The 23,447-nt window shown below is 31.6% G+C and overlaps 2 protein-coding genes across 3 annotated transcripts in view; one reads left to right on the forward strand and one right to left on the reverse strand.

Annotated features, from left to right (window-relative positions):
- Positions 1–334: 334 nt before the first annotated feature.
- The window catches only part of LOC139497244 (phospholipase ABHD3-like), a 39,264-nt gene continuing 16,151 nt past the window's right edge, over positions 335–23,447 (forward strand). For both annotated transcript variants that reach the window (XR_011657730.1, XM_071285383.1), the window contains exons 1-6: positions 335–488; positions 8,514–8,677; positions 12,645–12,763; positions 14,411–14,471; positions 16,466–16,511; positions 20,231–20,343. Coding sequence is in view for 1 of the 2 variants with exons in the window: in XM_071285383.1 (XP_071141484.1) it covers positions 381–488; positions 8,514–8,677; positions 12,645–12,763; positions 14,411–14,471; positions 16,466–16,511; positions 20,231–20,343 (611 nt within the window). In the remaining variant the exon portion in view is untranslated. The remainder of the gene's footprint in view (positions 489–8,513; positions 8,678–12,644; positions 12,764–14,410; positions 14,472–16,465; positions 16,512–20,230; positions 20,344–23,447) is intronic.
- On the reverse strand, positions 16,856–18,486 carry LOC139497246 (complement C1q-like protein 3). The gene is made up of 2 exons (XM_071285389.1): positions 17,972–18,486; positions 16,856–17,359 (listed from the first exon to the last, which is right to left on the reverse strand). Exons 1-2 carry the CDS (start codon positions 18,309–18,311, stop codon positions 16,971–16,973), a joined length of 729 nt encoding a protein of 242 aa, XP_071141490.1. The 5' UTR covers positions 18,312–18,486; the 3' UTR covers positions 16,856–16,970.

The raw sequence follows: 23,447 nt of genomic DNA on the forward strand, positions 1-23,447 counted from the left end.
TTTTTTACAACATTTTTGTTTCAAAATATGACATACCATTTTATATTTCAAATCTGAAATAATTCCTTTGAAAAACAAAAAAGTTATTAGCATTTTTATTTGGTCCTGTCATTCTCGATGTTGGTCCTGTCATTATCAAAGTTGGTCATGTCACATTTTCTAAAGTTTCTTACAAAACTTTTTAATTTTTTTCTTAAATCTATTTATCAAATGATGAAATCTTATTATATTTCAAATTTGAGATCAATCCTTTGAGAAATGAAAAAGTTATTAGCATTTTTCATTTGGTCCTGTCATTCGGTCCTGTCATTCGGTCCAGTCATTAGTGTAACCCGATAATTTGACATTTCTCTCACATGTGATGTTTTGATGCAGCAAAGATGGACTTTGGTGCTCTTTCAGAATTTTGCCGGGAAAATGCCTCAATATTGATAGCTTTAACTTTTATTATATTATACATCTGTTATTACTATCTTTTTGTAGTCAAGGTAAGCTGTCAAACTTTAGAAAATAGCAATTACTAAATTATTAATAAACTTACTGAAGACAGTCATTGACACTGACAGTCATGTCTGAATTTTTTTATTTTTAGGTTTTATTGGGGATCTCATTGGGGGTTCTAATCCCCGATATCGCTTACTGTTTTGTCAGATTCCTGAATCTCGCTTACATTATATACATAAGCAAAGTTGAAGATGAGCTTCATTTCTTATTAGAATGCCCTCTTTATGATATTCAAATTTAAAGGGACGATTTTTTTCAAGACATTTCTAACAATTGTTGTAATTTTACAAATTTAAATAAATCTAAATTTGTATTGCTCTTGACCCAAGAAAATGTTACTCTTATGGAAAAACTGGGCTGTTATATATGTGACTGTTTTGAATTTAAGAAGAGATCAGGTATGAACACTGACACCAAGTCAAGTAAATAATTTGAGAATAAATACATATACATGTATAATGTAATTTTATTATTCTTTTATTCACAATATATATATGTGGTTTTTAGCTTGATTCTGACCAGGGATGATTCCAGGTGTTTACAAATGGGTCCCTTGAATATCAAATTGGGAATTTTTATCCCAATTGGGAATTTTTTATGCATACAATATAAGATGAAATAATATATCATTTTCCTGTAAAAACAGAAAATGAATATTAAGTTAATTTCTTCTGTACACTGATTGAAGAAATTATTGGATTCAGACCAGGGAAGTTGTAATACATGAATATCATTGCATATGATGCACTATCATCTTAACTTTGGTAAAGGAGGCCTATTACAAAAAACATATATACCACAAGTACCAGCTAACATAAACCTATGACAGGCCCTTTAGCTATTTATTCCAGTTTCAAATTATCTCATAAGATATATGATATCTCATATAATATATAAGATTTATTTAAGATATCTTAAAGTATATGAAATATCTTATAAATATGTTTTGTATAAGAGATATCTTAATATATAGTTAATTGGATATCATATTAAGAAAATTATATGAGATATCTTATAAACCATGTATAAGACATCTCATAAATTATTTCAGATATCTCGTGAACTATATAAGATATCTTATAAACTTTATAAGATATCTTTCAAACTATATCAAATATCTAATGAACTATTATATAAGATATCGTATAAAGTTTATGAGATATCTTGAAGTTAGATTAAATAGCAAAACGGCTTGCCATATTAACCAGTGAAAAAAATTTAAATATATTTCAAATAGAACTGGCCAATTGTTGAATTAAGAAAAGCAATTACAAAAGTATATATATATATATGCTTAATTGATGCCAATTGTTGAATTAAGAAAAGCAATTACAAAAGTATATATATATATATATGCTTAATTGATAAGTTATTTAAAGCAATTGAACCAGCGAACTTTAAAATTATTTGGATCATTTTCATATCTTTTGAAACAGTTCCATAATGATGACATCGTATTTCTGGGGGGGGGGTCTCATTTCATGAATGGTCTATCATCAACATTATTTTCAAAAACGCTCAAACTTTTGTCTTTAGCGGAAAAAAGAGCAAAATATAAAATAATTTCTTTTACAAAACAAGTTTTAATCAACATAACCGGCTCTGCTGGGCGATCTGCTTTTACCATTCAAATTCATTCATCAATGTTATATAAAATTTGCTCTTTGCCGAGGTCTGTTTTGACACCCATTTTGACAAAAAGCATATTTTTTATCAACCTGCTGAGCGATCTACTTTTACGATACCACATACTCTCATAACATTTTAAGTTCAATTGAATCCGGCTGCTAAAATTGTTTACCTCATGTTGACATAATTAAATCGTTGTTAATAAAATGCGATCATAGTCAGCATTTTTATCCGGATTTTACTATGTTTTGACGACAAACTATGAAAAATTATAGTTGCCGTAATCGGTGACGGAAACTTTTCCGGAAATACCGATTTTTGATTTATTTTCCTGAATTGGGAATTTATATTGACAAACATTTTTTTGGGGCTGCTGGCCGATTTAAGGGCCGTTAAGCGGCCCTAAACTATATAGTGGAATCATCCCTGCTGACCAATGCTTATATTCCAAATATATATGTATATGCCTCTATTGTTGTTGTTACCAATTATGTAAATCAATTGTATCTGATTTTATGCCCTTTATAGGCCCTGTAATTTGGGAAATAAAAATATTCTAAAAAAAATTATTCTAAAATATTCTATTCTAAGCAATTCTATTTCCTGTTTTCATGGCAAAATAATTTGACTTTCACATGTCCCGCTTACAAAAAAAAACAATCCCGCGTCACTCTTAGACCCCAATGAGACCCACTTTATTGTCAGCAGTATACAATAAAGTTATCAGGTAATGTTTTATCAGTTGTGACATTTTAAATCAGTTTCAGGATGTTTTATCATTTTAATTCAGTTTTCTGCTGTTGTCTGTTCTATGGTCGGGTTGTTATCTCTTTGACACATTCCCCATTTCCATTCTCAATTTTTTTCAATGGTACTAATCAGTTAATATTCATGACGTAGTTATAATAGGTAGAATTTCTGTTGAAAAAGAGTTGATGAGAGCATCTAGATTTATTTGGGATATTTAAAGTTTTAACATTTTGAATCAGTTTTCGGTAGGTTTTTCATGATACCTTGGTACTAGTCATTTAATGTTTATGACATAGTTATAATAGGTAGAATTTCTGACGAAAAGGGGCAGATGACAGTCAAAGGTCCAACTTAAATAAGTTATTAGAGAAAAATAACAAACATGTCGTTATTGTGGGCTGAAATGTCAAAATACTGTAATAACATATGTATGTTACAGTCCCTGTAACGTAAAAGTTAACACTTATTTCGTTCGGTTAGCGTACGTACAGCGTTCGGTAATCGTTCGTATAGAGTTCGGTCATCGTTCGTATATCATTCGTATAGCGTCCGTACAACGTTCGGTCAGCGTTCGTTCATCGTTCGTTCATCGTATGGTAAATGTTATCGTTGATGGTTTTGTATAACGTATGGTTCATGGTATCGTTAATCGTTTTATTTGTCGTATGGTTTATGGTATGGTTTAGCGTTTAGCGTTTCGTTTATCGTATGGTATGTGATATCGTTTAGCGTTTCATCAATCGTATGGTATATCGTTTTGTTAAACGTCTGATATACACGTATGTTAGGGTTTTATTTCAGAAAGTTATTTCTATTATTATAATTATAAGTTAAAGTGATTTAATATAAAAAGATGCGGGATAAAAAAAAATATTAGTTTGGATTGGATTCAATCATTATGGAATATATATAAAACGAATGGGAAACGTTTCCTCCAATCACATTTTGACATGAATAACATTAGACCAAATACCGCGATATAAGTCAGGCTCTCTATGTCTCTCTCTCTCCTCCGCCAAACATTTCTCTAATCCAAATATTTCCTTGACACAATGAATTATAAAGAATGTTCTATACATGAGGCTTTATATGAAGTACATGTTTCATATCTAAATGTATTAAAAAAAAAAGCCAACACATCCATGCATGGTATTTGTTCTCCTCAATGTGAGAGTCTGATATAAACCGAAAACTGCCAGGGGTATATAAAAATTCTTTGAAAAGATCTATGGAACAAGCGTCGCTTGTGATTCCTGCTGTCGGTATTAAAACTGTTTTTTACTGTAAAAAGTGCTTAAGTACATTATGAGTAAAATACAGAATTAAAAAATAACTCTAGATTTGAATTTGAATTATAATACGTTATTCTGATTGGCTACACTGCAATTTTGCGTTATTCCTTTATCAATTTCATAACACAATAAAATGTATCATTCAAGATGACACGAGGTCCCACAATAGAGTGGACAGGAAAATTAAATAAAAACTTGATAAAAATCGTGTTTTCATAATCCTAGCTAAAAAATGTATTTATAAGTATTCAATGCTTCTTTTTGTAACTTCATAGGGTTGTAAAAGCGTTGACCGTGCGCACATTTTTAGAATGAAGCGCTTCTTACAAAATGTACTTCGGTCTACGCTTTTACACCCCAATGAAGTTACAAAAAAGCATTCAATACTTAAAATAAATATGAACAAGGATATCCTGTGTTATGTGTATTTCGGCACAAGCGATGATATATAGACCGTGTGTATCATATGTATATATAGGGTGGGTTGCTCCGAATTAAGGAGGTATAAATACAGGAAAATAAAGCAAAAAAAAAAATACAAAATTAGAATAGTCTAAGAGTATAACGGGCAAAATAAAGAACAGTGGAAAATCGTAAAAGAAAATTAAGGAAAATGGTATAAGAAAAATCAGGAATATAGGGAAATGGTCTAGTTTTTTGCCGGACAATTGTTGATGATTGTTTTTTTAAAGTAAAGTGCATTTATAGGACTGGTAAAATAATACACAATCGTTTGTACATTGGTAGGGATTTATGTTTGGAGTTGATGAGGCACATAATAAGTATTTGTTTTTGTTTGAAATTTCTCGAATATTTTGGTTTTTTTCGTCTGATTTTGAAATTAATAAAAACATCTATAATACAAAACTAAATGGTTTAGTTACGACATATAGATAAAACTGCTATTCAGTCGATTTTAAAATACATGCTATAAACGAGAATACAAAAAAAATATTTAATAATCTTTTTAAACAAAAAGTCAACCATAAGACCCGTAATCCGACTTCCATCTAAAATAACTTGAATTGTTGTTCATTTGAAAAAAAAGGGTGATAACTTAGGCTATTTTCAAAAAAATGTTGATTGATCCGAATATTATCACCTATATAAAAAGATTTAACAGAACACATTTCATGTTTGATATTAAAAAAAAAACATATACGCTAAACGAAACTATGCACGCCAAGAAACGATGTACGCTAAACGATACGATATACGCTAAACGAAACGATGTACACTAAACGATACGGTATACGCTAAATGAAACGATTTACGCCAAACCATAGGATATACGATTAAAGGGCGCTTATGTTATCGTTTATAGTATGGTTTATGGTACATGGTTTCGTTCGTACATCATTCGTTCAGCGTCCGTACAACGTTCGGTCAGCGTTTCGTTTGCATTCGTACACCGTTCGGGAAGCGTACGTACATCGTTCGGGCATCGTCCGTTCATGGTTCGGGCATCGTTCGTATTGTTAACTTTTACGTTACACGGACTGTACATGTTTCAAAGGGACAATATACAAACTTTATTTTGTTAAATTTTTCACAAGTTCTATTGACATTATAATTTTCTTTATGTATACTAAACTTTGCAAAGATATGGCAGTTCATAGTTTACCAATCATGCATAGTACACCTATGTTATTACAGAAAATATATAACCAAAGGGTGTTATCACAGCTTCTCTACATCTCTTTAAAGCCTTTGCTCAGACATATATCACAATGTATTTCAATTCCTTGTAAGTAATGATGATCAGAACTTGTAGTGAGGCACTGTGCAAAAAGTAATTCCCAAGTGTCTCATATAATAAGTTACTAAGCCTTGTTATTACAGCTTAATTTTCCCTTAAAGGCCTTGTCTCATTGATTTACTATGGTTGATCAAAATTGTATTAATGGAATTAGAAAACTAGTTATCTAGGTAAGATATTAAGCTACTGCGCAAAGTTTCAAGTATTCCCATTTGCCCACAAAAGATAAAATATTTATGATATATTTAACTGATAACAAACATATGTTACTACAGATTAAGGAAAAAAGAGTAAACAACTCATGAAAGTGTCTGTAATAACACATGCATGTTATTTTTCTCTAATAACTTATTTAAGTTAGACCGTTGACTGGATAAAGCAACATGATTAATTCAAGATATATATTAACTCGAATAATTCAGCACCCTCTATCGGTCAGTGTGCTCTCGAGCAATCAATAGTGAGTCGCAATATAAAGACTGGATTAGTCGGGTTAGATATATGTTCTGGACCATATGAGTATTTGTACCATACACATATGTGCATACTCATATTTTCTGACTATACGCGTATGGTCGGACCATATGAGTATATTCTCGTTTGGTTATTAACGGACACGGACCATATGAGTATTGGACCATATAGGTGTTCTTTTAAATAATATGCATTAGAAAACTTATTAAAAGAACAATGATTGCTACATGCAATTGTATTATTTACAATTAAAATAACATTAAATATTGATGCAAAAGTTAGTTTTCATCAATAAAATTTTGTATTCTTGCATGTATGCGAAGGCCTAGGGCATATGTAGGGTGACATTTACTTCCACAAGGTACCATAGCTTTTATTGGGTCCTGGGTCATTCCGATGTGTCTACAGTGTTTTTAAAAAGCTCTTGATCTCCAATATCGTAACAAGACTGAAGTACACCATATCACCAGACAACTTTGAAAATTAAACTAGGGTCCTTGCCGGTGACATCATTCATTTTTTAAAAACAAAAACACGTATAAGTATAAAAATTCTGAATATTGCACTGCTCATGCTTATTATATAAAGTTTCAGAAGTACAAATGAAGAAGGCAAATTTTAAGATTCTTTGTCCTGTCGACTTTCACGTCAGTTTATTGTAAAACAGTTGACTTTTTGTGTAACAGTTCATTAAGATAATTTTGGAAGTTATCTTCCAAGATCTTCATTTTGCCATTCACTCGTAAAAGCATATCGGTAATGAAAAAAATTTGTTTACTAGTACTGTAGATTTTACTATAGTGATGAAATTTACTATGTGAAACTGCTTACATTATTTTGTTAATCTTGTTATTTTTAATTTTTATAGATCTATAATAAAATTACCTTTGGTCGTGTCTTTGTAATGACGTGTAACTGTTCTGGACCATATGAGTAGTTGGACCATACGCATATGGCCATGACCATATACGTATAATCTTGCTATTTTTAATTTTTAACAGATCTTTAATAAAATGAGCTTTTGTAGTGTCTTTTTAATGACGTGTAACTAGAAGTAAACCTGTTAATTACCCCATACACATACAGTCGGACTATAAGCGTATGGTCAGACCATATAAGTATATACCCATAAGGTCATGACCATACGCCTATGGTCCAAATACTCACTGACTCATATGGTCGGGAACATATATTTATAAAAAATATTTGCTATATAAGGAAAATATAAAAAATAATCAAATTCCTTCACTTACTAAATCATTAATACAGAAGGATTTGTTGTGATCAGGTGATATCACACATTTATCCCTTTCCTCCATAATGACGCCTTTTGACGCCACCCCTTTACTCCATAATAACGCCTTTCGACGCCTGTGTAGTGCCTCAGTTGAAACTACACATCCCTCTTTTTGAAACATATTAGCTAGGATTAAACTTCATCAGCCTTTAAAAAAAAATGTATCTAATATAAAAAGTATATTCATGAGAACATCTGACTGGAATTTCATTGATGAAAAATTTGTTTTCGCAATGCATTAATACTTTAAACCTGATGATTATTTTTCACTGAAAAAATCCTATGCGAATCAAGTATGTAAAAAATAAAAAAATCCATGGAGGAAAGGGTTATAATTATCTATAGCTTTTAAAACTATAAACCTGATACTGTGGATTCATTATTATTCGTTGGATACCAGTTTTCATGGATTTCGTGTGAACAGGCGAACCACAAAATAAAATTTTCGACGAATACCAAATTTTCCATATGCATACTTCGGCAAGACCCAGAGTTCGCGAAAAGTGTTGGTCCTTAGGATTTGACCACTTAAATTTTGTATAGAACTAACAGAATTTTAGTATTTTTGATAGAATTAATAGTGAGGACCAGCCGATTTTCTTCATGGACCACCAGAGTAAAAAAACCTTTTCAAACTCATTCAGACCACCAAACTATATATCCACGAACATGTAAGTTTTTTCAATCCATGAAAATTTGTACCCAAGAAAAAAAGTGAATCCACAGTAAATGAATTTAAAGTTAACATACAAAATCTTTGTGAAATGTTACCATGGTTACAAATATTGTTTTTTTTTTATACTTACAGAAACCACAGATTGCTTGTAAGGACCAAAAATTTAAAAGTTTTCTGTTAGAACACTGTCCTGTGTTGAGTAGCAAATTCAAACCAACAATTTGGTGTTTTGAATCACGAGCTCAAACAATTCTCAGGTCATTTATTCCGACCTCTATCAGGATCACTTATGATGCGTAAGTATTATTTTACACAGAATGTTGTTTTTAAGTCACCTGACAGATTAATTTGGATGTGTTTATGGCAAGCTGATTTACTATTTATTCTAACTTCAAGATATCTGATAAACTTTATTATCGCTATTTTGTGCATTTTTTCTTTGATCTTTTTTTGTGATAATTTTCATATCATTCTACTCGCTTGAGATGGATAATTATCGCTAGAAACTAAGCATGCACGTGGCATTGCTAAAGAAATTGACATGAAATTGACAACGTCGTCATAGGTAAAATAGCGATGAATAAAATTAATTGGCTACAAATTAGCTACTTGGTTAATAGATATTAATAATATAGTATACATGTACATCATGATCTTAAGGCCACACATATTTATTTGTTGTTGTTCAATCTTCTAACTTTTAATCCAAACAAAAATTAATATACTGTGGATTCATTTATTTTCGTGGGTACCAATTTTCGTGGATTGCAGAAAATTTGGCTTTTCGTGTATATGTAATTTTGTGGTTTTGCCAAATCTGCATACAACCTGTACCCATCAAAACCACGAAAATTGGTGTCCAACGAATAACAATGAATCCACAGTAGTAAGAACGGTTCAAGGAATTCCATGGAAATACATGGAAAAAAACGAAATTTCCATCATTTCCATCATTTTTTCATGGAAAAGTTAAACTGGATGGAAAATCTAGGGATGGGACAGTTCAAGAACTCAGTCAATAAAAATTGCCAAGGTTGACATTACTAATGCATGTTGATACCAGAGGAAATTGATGATGGATCTGCAACCTTAAAGTACTGAACAATAACTGTAATTAATAATGTAACAAGTTGTACTCTAATTTTATTGTATGTATAAAAATATCAATACAGTTGTTTTATATTATGTATTGTTTTATTCTATTGTGTATACACTATATATAACCAATTATCTGGATTGTATTGATAATGTGGGGGTGTAAAAGAATAACTTCATAAATATTATATTTGGAAATTAACTGAAAATTGATGATAACTTTGACATGTAATCATGAATATTTGTGGTTGAGTAATAGTAGATACTGATCAAAGCATCATAATCCTTTAATAGCAATAAACCAGGAAAATATTGCCAGGGCTAAACATGCTAAAAACTGAACATTCAGAAAATATTTTGAGGTTTTTATTAATGCAAATAATACAACTAATTGAGTATACATATAGCAATAATATTAACTCATATTTTGATATATCTATTAATACATATATCAATAAAATTGAAAATGGAAATGGGGAATGAGTCAAAGAGACAACAACCCAACCATAGAACAGTCAACAGCAGAAGGTCACCAATAGGTCTGCAATGCAGTGAGAAACTCCCGCACCCTGAGGCGTCATTCAGCTGTCCCCTATATCAGTACCCATATATTCCTGAAATTGCATTCATTCATATCATATTTTTGTCCATTTTGTAAAAAATCACTGAATAATTTCTTAATTTACAGTAATCCACAGTCATGATAGTTGAATTTTATTATAGTAATTATATTTATGGTAGTAAACTTTAAACCTGTACAAAAAATGTTGTATAATAACCTTGTAATTTCTATTAGACTATATCTCGTAACAGCCAGATCAATTCTTGGAACCTATGAATGTGACTTAATGAACCCTCCCACACTCAATAATTTAAATTTGGTCCAAATCAACTGTTATGTATATATGTTATGTGATATTTAACAAAAGTATGATAATTAAGCTGGAATAACAATAACAGATTCCCTTCAGAACCTAATGCTTAATTGAAAACCAATCCATACCAGCGGTTTATTGTTTCTGGACTATGCATATTAGGATCACTTGTTCTATAAGCTCTGCATTGGTGAAAGTTGAATTTTTGGCTTCAAATTTTGTAGATGTTAATTCTATTTTTGTCTGGCCTTGACGGAGTCAAAATGCTTGACTTAAATAAGGTTTCAGTTTCAGATGCTTGAGGCTGCAGAGAAGTCAATACTGTATTACAGGCCCAATGCCCGCACCCCCTCCTGGTGGTTCAATGTCTTTGAAACTTTTACCTTGCTTACAAGTTAAAATTTGTGTTAGTAGGGTATGGTTTTGTCCATTGTTGAAGGCAGTACAGTGACTACAGAGGTTAGCCTCTATGTCGTTTGGTCTTGTGGAGAGTTGTTTCAGTGGCAGTCATACCACATCTTTGTATTTTTATGAGAAGTAAATACATGTAGTATTTAGTATGCAGCTTTATAAACATTAACATTTCTCATTTCCTTAAAGATTATATGGTCCTCCACCTTATATCATGTTCCTTGATTTTGAATGTTATGTTGATTATTTATATCCTTAATCTGAAGATTTTTTGTTCCCTTGTGGTATTACATCAAACAATTGTCTAAATTATGTACATCTATCCCATAATGTTTATTTTACTCATACTATCATCACGACTTGACAAAAGATTGTTATTGAGCAGAAAGTATAGTCGACTCTTAGTAAAATGTGAAGTTTCTAGTTCTAAACACTGACAACGATTCCAATGACATGAGTGATATAATAGATAATTGTATAGGTGCTATATTTAAAGAACTTTTCCAATAACATGACCATATAATACCACTTGCAAATGACATGACCATATAACACCACTTACAAATGACATGTCTATATTCCATAGGGTATGTGGGATACATACAAGCTAATTGCTAGAGACATGACTGTATTACATAGAGTTGGATACATACCAGCTAATTGCTGGAGAGTAATCTATTATTTATGTTTTGTCTGAGTGCATCTGAACTAATATAATAACATTGTTGCTTCTGTAGTTGGAGAATTGTGCAATCATTTTTCCTGAAAATTAGTAGGGAAATTTAACCTTGGCATTTTTAAACACAGTCAGCCTTTAGCTACAACATATGTCGAAATTATAAAATATGTGAAGTTATATTGAAACCCTTCTTACAATGTGATAATCTTAAAAGCCTTTCTACAAACAGGCTATCCTAGTTTACATTATATTATGTAATTACAACATGTAAAGTCAAGAGAATACTGAGAATGGAAACAAAGAATCTGTAACTGATGGTGTTTCAAATTAGACCTCAATTAGTAACCCAGAACCTTTAGAAAAACCAGATAGATCTTATCTTATTATTAACCATCATTTCATAACAAAAAATATAGGGTATCCATCCATGACACAAAATTGGTATATGAGGGGGAGGACAGGGGGGTACCATTCTCCCTTCTCCCACCCCTTTTCTCCCTTCTCCTACCCCCGTTCTCCTTTCTCCCATTAGAATAAAACATCTCCTTTTGAGATATTTTTTCTAGAAATATTAGAAATTTTTTTAAAAGGAGAGGTATCTTATTTTTTCTCCTTTCTCCCAGCCTTCCTCTCCTTTCTCCTACCCCCTTTCTCCTAGCCTTCCTCTCCTTTCTCCTACCCCCTTTCTCCTTTCTCCTACCCCCTTTCTCCTTTCTCCCACACCCTTTCTCCTTTCTCTTTCCCCTTTCTTCCTGTCTCCCTTACCCCTGTCCTCCCCCTCGTATATGCATAGCAAAAAAACCACATAAAGTAAATTAACAGCGCTTGTATTGCTATTCTTCATACCATAGTCAAGCAAAACATTTTTATTTTTTTTAAAACACATTCAGTGAGGCATAAGCCATTCAACAGGATGCAAAAAAATAATAAAAACAAAAAATAATAAAAACAAAATTGGTATATGCTCAGCAAAAAAACCCACATAAAGTAAATTAACAGCGCTTTTCTTCATACCATAGTCAAGCAAAACATTTTTATTTTTTTAAAACACATTCAATGAGGCATTCAACAGGACGCAAAAAAAAACAAACAAACAAACAAAATTTCACCTCACTGCATGTTTTAGATATCCCCTTACACCAGCGTGTGTGGAATTCTTTGCAAAAATAATTATAATAAAATCCTGTGTTTTTATTCTTCCAGAGAAATAATAACTTTATCAGATGGAGGGCAGATTATTTTAGACTGGTACGAGAATGAAAATCCTATGTTCCCTGACAAAGAAACCAGACCAACTATATTACTGCTTCCTGGTCTAACTGGTAAGGATAATTATATCTGCTCATTATTGTACATAGGTACATGTACCAGTAAAATAGCTACTGAAAGGTGTCATTAAAACATTCAAATTACGGACGTTTTACGGAAAAATAGTACCAAGTATATAGCTATTTTACCTGTGTATTGTTAATAGTTACACAATGTGCAATTGTCCTAATAAGTAATTTATTTGGTCAATGAAATTCAAACTGTGTTAATATAATTAGGCTTTGCCTCACTGCACTGTGTAAATAATTTATTGTAAATAGAGAATATCATATGGCTTTTTCAATATCGCATCCGTATCAACCCGAGACACCAATATAATCACAAGAGCTCTGCTCGAGGTATTATATTGGTTGAGGGTTGATACGGTGTGTGATATTGAAAAATCCATATCATATACACTTTATTATATACATATCTCAAGTAGATGTTTTTTATGTGACATGACGTCATACAGATAATGAGGATTGAAATGACGTCATACAGATTATAGGTTTGACATGACGTCATACAGATTAGGGTTTTGATAAAGCCTTTGCAACAGTGACTGCAATCGATGACGTGACGTCATACAGATCAAAGGTGTGATAAAGCTTTTGCAACCGTGCTGATATCGATATCATCACGGATGGCTGATACAGCACGCTTGCCAATGATTGTATTACACATACAATTTATCTGTATTTACTACTAAGTATATAATAAATTTTGTTATCATACCACTTATTTTTTGATTTTGTGTTAAATAATGTATTAAAATTTAAAACATTTGTTTTTAATGACAACATCAACCCAATATCATGAATATATTTAGGGAGCTACCATTTAATTTTTATATGGCTAGGATGAAATTTGACAGTTTAGGTAAACAAAAGTCAGGATAAACTAAAAAAAAAAAGGGAGGACCAAACAGAGTGAAAAATAAAAAGGCAGGACAGAGATTACAGCTAAAAAAAAATGCAGGACAAAATTTTTCATCCTAGCCCCCCCCCCCCCCCCCCCCCCCCCCCCCCATAAAAATCAAATGGTAGCTCCCTTATGAGAATTCTTTTTTATTAAGTGAATGGTATAAGGGAGATAATTTGAATTGAATCGATGATGATGGAAGTTTTTAGCGACTTTGACTGGCTTATATAATTATCAAACAGTTTACCTGAATAGTTTTGATAACATTGGAAATCTTATCTTATAAGCTGTGTGTAAAATTGATACTTATGAGACTTGTCATAATTTATAGAACACCAGAAGATAATCCAGGTTACAATTCACCTTCCTTGTTATATTCCTTAGACAATTCTGGCAATTTTTATAAAAATGAAAATAAATGGTATAATTGCTAATGTGACAACTCTCCACCAGAGATCAAATGGTATAGAAGTTCACATTGATAGGGTACTGTACATCCTTCAACAATAAGCAAAACTCTTAAATCAATTCTAATGAGAACACTAACAGCCTAATTTATAACAAAACAATTTATGAAAATATGTGCTATTAAAGTTGACCTTGACCCATAATAAGAAAACGAATCCACAGCATTCACATTTAATTGAAAGTCAGCATGGAGAAATGTTGTATTTTACAAGATATATATCTGCTACTTTCTGTTAACCACTTTATAAATAAAATATTGAATATTGCAGGTGACAGTAGTTGTAGTTACATCCTCCATCTTGTATCTGAAGCAGCACAGCATGGATACAGGTAATTAATACATTTTTATGCCCCCTCTGTAGTGGTGGGGGCATTAAGTTTGACCCTTTTCTGTCTGTACTTCTGTATGTCCCAAAATTGGTGTCCGTTTTCTAATTTTAGTTTGCCTTAAACCAATTGTTATGAAGCTAATACACAATGCTTATCACCACAAAACTCAGATCAAGTTTGGATTTTGGTGGTGTCACTTGTACTACTCTGGAGTTATGCCCCTTTGCATATGAAATAAATGCTGAATATTTTGTTTCCGTTCACTCACTTTAGTTAACCTCAACCAAATGTTATGAAACTCTTCACAATGCTTAAACAAAACACAGAGCAAGGCTGAATTTCCCTAGTTCGCTTTTACCGTTCTAGAGTTATGCCCCTTTATAAATGGAAAAATTGCTGATTTTTTTTTTCATTTCTTTTCTCTGACTTAAGTTTGTCTCAGCTAAACATTATGAATCTGATACACAATTTTTATAACTACAATACACAGATCAAGTTTGAATTAAGGTAGTGTCATTAAATGATTTTATCGTTCCTTCATAATGTTGAATGCAAGTGAAGGCATCATCTATGTCACATGAACACTTTCCCCATTTATTTTAAAGTATGTGTATGTGTCAGGGGGATGCTTTTGTAACATATTAAACATAGAATATTCAACTTTAAAATCATTACTTTCACAAATCGAAAACCACTTAAAAATTATGTCCATGTAATCAAATGCAGAAACAATACCATCACATATTAACCTAAAGAAAATTAAGTTTCTACAGAATTCTAGAGATATAGATTAGCACCAAATTGAGATGGAAAATGGAAACAGATCATTAATTGTTCAACAACAATGTTTGGTACTTAGTCTCATATGCCTGCACAAACCAATTTTTTTTTTTATCTTTTGTAATTTCATCAGACTCTTTTGAGGGGGGATGGACCTCTATGCGGACTTCTGGATTGGGTGTTTTAAGCTCAGGATTTCGGGATTGATCCTTTCCGAATCCGTGAATTCTTTTCATGGCCCGCAACAAAGTTGTCAGGGCCATATAGTTTTACCCTTGTCCAAATGTTGTCCGAAATTCAATAATTCCGTCATTCTGTCATTCCGCAACAAACCATTATACAGAGTTTTTTTCTAAACGCCTTGAGATATTGGTCTGATTTATGTGAGTTTACCATGATGAGTTACAGATCAAGTTTGTGTGAGTTTCTTCCCGCTCCCCTTATTTTTGCCAAAATTAAGGGTTTACAACTTTTTAATTACAACTTTACAATCATAATTATACTAATTTTTCTTCTATACGGCTCAAGATTTTGAGCTGATTTTGATATGTTTGTGTCCACATGGGTCATTAAAATTGCAGATTTTTGAACTTTTTGAGACAGGGCCATTTGTGTTGCTTTGACACATCTAGTTTCTAATTTCGGGATGTAGGTATTTAAATTTCTTTAAATTCAGACCTCATAATTTCATGTTTTTAAGCCCAGATTTCTTAGAGTTTTTGAAATACTCAGGCTTTTCTACCTCAGGAATAGATTACTTTAGCTCCATGTATCAAAACATTTTGGAATTTTTGGTCCTCAATACAGCCTCTTCAGTTTCATACTTTATTTTGCTTTTTATTATTTCTGATTAGAGAGCCACTGATGAGTCTTTTGTAGAAAATTACAAATTTCAATCCTGGTATCTAAAGTGAGTTTATTACTGGTTGTGGATTTACAAACTGTGATTCCACTAATTTCTATTTATAGATTTGTTGTGTTTAATCACTTATTTCTATTTATAGATCTGTTGTGTTTAATCACTTATTTCTACTTATAGATCTGTTGTGTTTAATCACTAATTTATATTTATAGATCTGTTGTGTTTAATCACTAATTTCTATTTATAGATCTGTTGTGTTTAATCCCTTATTTCTATTTATAGATGTGTTGTGTTTAATGACTAATTTCTATTTATAGATCTGTTGTGTTTAATCACTAATTTCTATTTGTAGATCTGTTGTGTTTAATCAGAGAGGAAATGGAGGAGCAAAACTAAAGGTTAGTGAATATTGTTATATAGATGATGAAATGTATTGTACCTTTTAGAAGATGTTCCAGTCTCATTGATGTAATCCTGAATAAATTCAGGCAAGGAGATAACTCTATTTTCAAGTCATAATGTATAAAAAGTTGCGAGTATAGGTCAAAGTACAGCCTTCAACACGGAGCCTCACACCAAAAAGCAAGCTTTAAAGGGCTCCAAAATGATTGGTCTGCTTGTGAATTTTTATTTTGTCTGTTGAGGTTTTTAGTTACAAACTTCCCTATCTAAACATGTCACTGCCAATTTATAAATGTATTTACAGTACAAGGCCATTAAGCACAGACAACAAACACGGCACAGTTTTAGCTGATCTTTTTATAACCTTATATATATTATACATGTATACATGGTAAATTGACATCATCAATCTTATTATTGTAAGCCATTTAAAAAGTTTTACAAAATGTGTCCTTTTACTGAATTAAAAATCCTGAGAACATAGACCAGGTGTCTCCAGTGACTGTTTCTGACCTATTACTTGCATCATTCCTGACACAAACTCTGTCCCCTTTAGTCAACTGGATGGCAATACTGATAGCACCTTCAGACCAGTTTGTACCAAATATTGGGGCGTAGGATTGATCATTTACGGCTAATTGGCAGTGTATGTTCTGTCCTCCCCAGGATCGAATTGTGGCTGATATCATGTAGAGTCCGGACTGTGGCACGGTAAATACCCCAGTGTTCGCTGAGTAGCTGCCTCCTATGTTAGTTTTCACAGAATCAAACTTTATAACGTCATGTGGCCCGGGTTTGAATGTTTTCGTTAGAATTGCAGTAAAAGCTGGTATGGTTTTGGGTGCTGTAAAAAAAAAGTATATTGATAGTAAATGAAAGATAAAAATATGATAAAATAAATATTACTGGGGCCAGACTGAATGTTGATGGGATTTTGAGTTTTGAGATATTGAGAAAAATCCTGTTTAATTCATATAAGAAATTTCAAAATGCGAGTTTAAATTATTGCGATTAAAACGCTGTTGCATTTTTCGCAATAATTTTTAAATTTTCCATACTGTCTCATTGACATACACCACACATCTCTTTTTATTTAAATCAAAATAGATAATACTCTGATTTTCAACCTGGTCAAATATTATGTATAGATGTAACATTCCACAATGTTATTTTAGAGTATATAAACGAAAATAACCAACATTTTAAATAGTATCTTTTTGCCTCTCTTTCATTTTCATGTACTGTGGATTCATTATTATTCGTTGGATACCAAATTTTCGTGGGTTTCATGGGTACAGGTGAACCACATATTCAAATGTTCAACAAATAACATATTTTTAATAGACTTTGTATACAGAGATTGGCAAAACCACAAAATCAAATAAATATCCACGAAAGTTTTCAGCAATCTATGAAAATTGATACCTACCAAAATAAATGAATCCCCAGTACTTACCTTTAGCTGTGATACTCTCATCCACTATTCTCTTTATATCGTCTGTGACATCTAACGTTAAATTCTGTTTTACTTGGTCAATGTAACGTTCAAGTTTCTCTTCAAGTTTAAGTGATTCCAGAACCTCTCCTAGTTTTGTTGTCACTAACTGTGACATTTTAGTTTTGATAGCATCGTTGACATACTGTTTGACGTGTTCGTCTGCACTTGACATGTCAACCATGGCCACTAATGGAGCATTTTGATTGTCCAGTAATGGAGCGGGTAGTTTATTGCCACCAACATTTCCATAAAATAGTAATAAAATACATCCAAAAATTGAAAATAATGGAATCTTCATTTTAGAAAATGATATGTATCACAATGCCTTGTCTGAATCAAATGATAGATTTAAAATCTTGTAAACCCTTTATATAGCAGAAAATGATATTTGTCACTCAATCCAGTCGATGCTCAGTAACATCTGTTTTGAATGGAAAATTGACACCTAAAAATTTAACCCTTTATATAGCAGGTCAAGTTTGAATTTTTGTGGTTTGAATGTTTCTACTTATATGTTGATTATGATTATCTTGGTCAATATACAGGATTCAAACTTAAGGATGTACTTAGGTGAGGTTAAGTGAAAATTAATAAATTAAGAAGATAAAATTGATTCTATAAGCTGGTAGAGCATCAATTAAGGATAAAATTAAGTTAAAGATATTGATAGGTCATGGAGCTCCTTTGCGAGATATTTGAGATTTAAAATATGGCGGGAAAAGGCTGACTCGGACTTTTACCTTATATTTGTATTGATATTATTGGGTCTCAAAACAAAAGAAAGAAAATCATGAATCTTCTAAAATTTTGGTGAATGACCTTTCGTGAGCTATTAAGTCTTATATGTAAAAATAAATGGGTGTTATGGGGCAAAATATTTTACATTGTATTGTATGGAAAAACTTGAAGGGTTCTGAACATTTGACACAAATTCCAAAACCTCACCTAAGTACATCCTTAACTACAAACTTCTCTTGATCTGTAGTATATTGTAGTATATATGAACTACAGATCAAGTGAATTTTATACATATTTAACATTCCTGGTTTAAATACATACAGTAAATTCAGAAATTATTGAATAAAAAATGTGACAGGGTTAAAATGTCAATAATAATGATTTTTAGGATTTATCTCAATATCACTAAAAATAAAATTGTATTTTAGTCTAAAATGACAAAATCACAATAATTTCTGAATTTACAGTAATATAAAATTAATTTAACAGCAATATTCTTACAAATTATTATAAACTTAACAATAAAAGTCTTCATTAGGTCAACACTCAAATAAAGTCATATTTTCGCCTTCAAAAATTATTTAAATGAAAAAGATCAAATAATTTACAAACCTTTGTTTTACAAAAAAATACTTATGGCAAAAGTTTATGTAAGTCATGACCAATTCAGTATACAAACAATCAATTTTATTCTTGAGAATTTTTTGAAAGGTGTACGAAGCAGATTATCATAATATGTATTTGTTTACAACAGTGCAATATCTGTAAAAATTTGTTTAAAAGCTTATTTTGAAAAATTATCAATTGTTTAAATAAACAGAAATTGGTCATGCTAATTATGTCACCTTAATCTAGAATTTTTACAAAGTTTATCAATTGATAACTATGCTTAGCTTGTGAATTTGTTTACTTATTGCATACCATTATACATTTACATGGTGAGGGGGGCTGTACTTATTGCATAACATTATACATTTACATGGGGAGGGGTACTGATTATTCAATTCTTCCCCTTATTTTATTTTGATCAGTAGAATATTAGCTGGTACTGAAAAGAATGGTCAATAAAAATCAGTTCTAATATACCAATTCAAACTATTTTAGGTCAATTTTAGCGCTATAAAACCATGTTCAATCCACCATTTTCTACATTTAAAAATGCCTGTACCAAGTCAGGAATATGACAGTTCTTGTCCATTCGTTTTTGATGTGTTTTTGTCATTTGATTTTGTCATGTGATTAGGGACTTTCCGATTTGATTTTCCCCTGAGTTCAGTATTTTTGTGATTTTACTTTATGTGTAATATGTTATAAAACAATAATGAAATGGATATTTAACATTTTTACAAACCTTAAACCTATAGAATATTCTTTCTGTTTTGAGAGTAAACATGGTAAGGAGAAAAGAAATATTTTTTTTTTCAATTTTTATATACATTGATGTTTGATTGAGTTTACTCTGTGTGTATTTATTTTCAGACTCCAAGAACATATTGTGCAGCCAACACAGAAGATTTAGCACATGTTGTCAATATCATCAAAGGGAGATTACCCCAGGCACCAATTATTGGAGTTGGTGTTTCATTAGGAGGGTAAGTTTTCTTAGAACTTTTTCAAAGGGAGATTACCCCACGCTCCAATTATTGGTGAGGGTAAGCTTAATTTTCCAAAGAACTTTTCATAGGAAAAAAGGGGCTTAGGTGACCGAGTAGTCTTAAGTAGTGTACTACTGTAATCACCAGCCAGTCAGCACTGAGGTTGTGAGTTTGAACCACACTTGTGCAGGAGCACTGGACTCTTTATCTTAATTGACTAGGTCGTTGGTATTCTCAGGGCACTCCGGCTTCCTCCAACATTAAAAACTGCCAACCACGAAATAGCCCAAAAGTTGTGCATAAAAGTGGCGTTAAAACACACATAATCGAATCAAATGAGAGGACAAATTACCTTTTAATCTATAACCCAAAATATTGGTGTTAGCTGTTTCATTAGAGGGAAAGACAGATAACAAGGGGGGGAATCAAAAATCATATGTCCCAATAGAAAACAGACAACACAACAGCCTAAAATATAAAAAAGTATAAAAGTTCAAACAACTATAGCACAATTAACCTTGTTACATTTATATCATAGGAATATATATATGTGTGTGCATAAAATAAATATCTATGCAAGTTAAGGATGTTCGCTGATTTTGTTTTTGACTTTTTGTCAGATATTTAGGGATCCTCTAGATCAGGTTTTATCCATGTGTTGCTGTCAAAAATTTTGCCACTAACCCTTACTTTTATTTTCAGAATTTTCTTTTATTTGTTTAGAAATCCATATTTTTTGAAATTCTTGGTTTTTGGGATACGATTGCTTTCAAGCAATCTGTAGACTTATACCAGTGGCTCAGGACAATTCCCTCATGTCAACCGTTTTATTCTAAACATTAAGGACTATCTCAGATTCTTATGATTGTCTTGGTTTAAAAGGTAAAAACAAACAAAGGGATTGAACTTAAACAACTTTCCTATAATGTTCTTTTCATAATCTTCATGTTTGATATTTCCCTTGACTTATATGCATGTTTTTAACAACTCGGAAAATCAGAATCAAGTAGAATTTATATTTAGTGTTTTTATAAATTTAGAAACACGTTTAAGAGGGAATTCCCCAGTTGTGATAAAAATGCGAGAGTTCTCTGAATTCCGATAAATCTATTTCTGTCATATAAGAACTGAAGTGGAGTTTTACTTATATGTCACCGTTATTAAACTGATATTTGATATTGTACTTCCATAAGAAATAGAGAACCATTTAGGTTTAATATACGTTCTTACTACAGGGTTTGTTTAGGTAATTGTGCGCATGTGTATAGTTTTCTTGACTTCAAGGAGTACTAGGTTAAATGGTTGCTCTGGATTCCCCACTCAATTGATTAATTTATAACTCATGGGATCCTTTCTATGAATGTCTGCTATTGAGGGTCATTGTTGTTGCATAATTTTAAATCATATGCATCATTTAAATTAAAAGAAATGTAGTCTGTTACTTTCAACATCCCTTCAGGCGAAATGGAGTCTTCCATATTATCGTTTCGAGTTGCCTCCCTTCTGGAAGGCACTTCCATGAATTCTGAATCAAAACATGTACAACACGTTGAGAAAAATTAACTCGTTCTGTCAATCAACGACGTATTATATTAAAAACGATCGCAATTTAAACCGAGGAATGTGTACGAAAAGGAGTCATGATCACTGACCCAAAGGAAATTAAATATTTGAAGAGATAACGTAGGAAAATAGGTGATAAGATACGAAGTGAAATACTTCTCTCACTCTGAGTCTCACAGTGACTGCTGTGGAAAGTAAACTTGGAATTGATAGTACAAAAATAAAGCACAATAGGCCTAAGTACATTGATTATACACTTTTAACCAGGATTGACTTTTTTGATACTAATCAGATTACGTAAATTACATTTTACAGATCAGTTGAATTAGTTTTGAAAATAATATTATCCAGCTAAATGTATACATGTGTCAATGAAAACAATGGCAATCGTATCTCTCAGAGCAATCTGCTCTTTGATTTCGATAGTTTTTTGTCAATAAGATAAATATGTCTAAGGAATCTAGAGAGAATCATTTCCTGCTGAAATTCAAATGACTGATTTTTCAAAAAAGGACACAGACCTTTCATTTTTTCTGCCTTTTAAGTTCTGTTCTTTATTTCCTATCAATTTCTTAGAGTCTTTTAAAAAGCTTGCAATTTTGGAAATATGCTGTCAACTTTCTTAAGCAAAAACAACAATTGATAATTAGTGTGACCATGTATTTATCTAAGGGAGATAACTCTAGGCTAAAGTTAATGGTGTTGATGTTATTTAAGAGGAGAAAATACCTATTTATATTATCCAAGGCTGTTTCATTATGAGAGAGAGATACCTAATAATGTTCATGATGTTATCAAAAACAAATTACCCCAGGTTCCTTTTATTTGAAATGAAAAATGTACAAAACATATATAGCGTTTAAATGTTGGTAAAAATAAAATAGAAAATTAATGATAAAACTCATGTGTGAGGCAACCAATGGATCTTCAATACAGCTGCACTTGGAATCAGGCTTCAGCTGGTCCCTAAACAATAATGTTTTAACAGAAACAGTAACCACGCTGTATCTAATTCATATTTTCATATGTTTCAAAATTCTATTAAAAGAACCGATAACGGATTTTCTCCGTAAATTACACGACACAGCGTCTGTAAAAACTTTAAGTACTTCGATAAGATTTTATTTGATATTATGTTTATTTATAAAGTAATTATAGAAAATGGAAATGTATTAAATAGATAAATGTATAAAATAAGATAAGTTTTACTGTATATTCTCCCTGGATATCAGTTATAATTGTATGTAACAGGGATACTTGATGGAATGCTGTACATTAAGTTATTTGTTAAAACAGCAATGAGTGCAATAAAGAATTTATGAATGTTAAAAAAAAATTTAAAAAAATGTTTACTAGTTCATCAAATGGATATCACACTAATCTCTGAAACATATAAATGAAACAACATTTTTTATACGACCGCAAAATTTGAAAAAATTTTCGTCGTATATTGCTATCACGTTGGCGTCGTCGTCTGCGTCGTCGTCGTCGTCGTCCGAATACTTTTAGTTTTCGCACTCTAACTTTAGTAAAAGTGA

This window comes from Mytilus edulis, chromosome 12, assembly GCF_963676685.1.
Source record: "Mytilus edulis chromosome 12, xbMytEdul2.2, whole genome shotgun sequence".
In the NCBI taxonomy this organism is placed as follows: Eukaryota; Metazoa; Mollusca; class Bivalvia; order Mytilida; family Mytilidae; genus Mytilus; species Mytilus edulis.

Coding starts and splice junctions, on each gene's coding strand:
- LOC139497246 (XM_071285389.1), bottom strand. CDS start 18,311: ATGAAGATTCCATTATTTTCAATTTTTGGATGTATTTTATTACTATTT. Junction 17,360..17,971: donor TGAGAGTATCACAGCTAAAG/GTAAGTACTGGG, acceptor TTTTTTTTACAG/CACCCAAAACCATACCAGCT.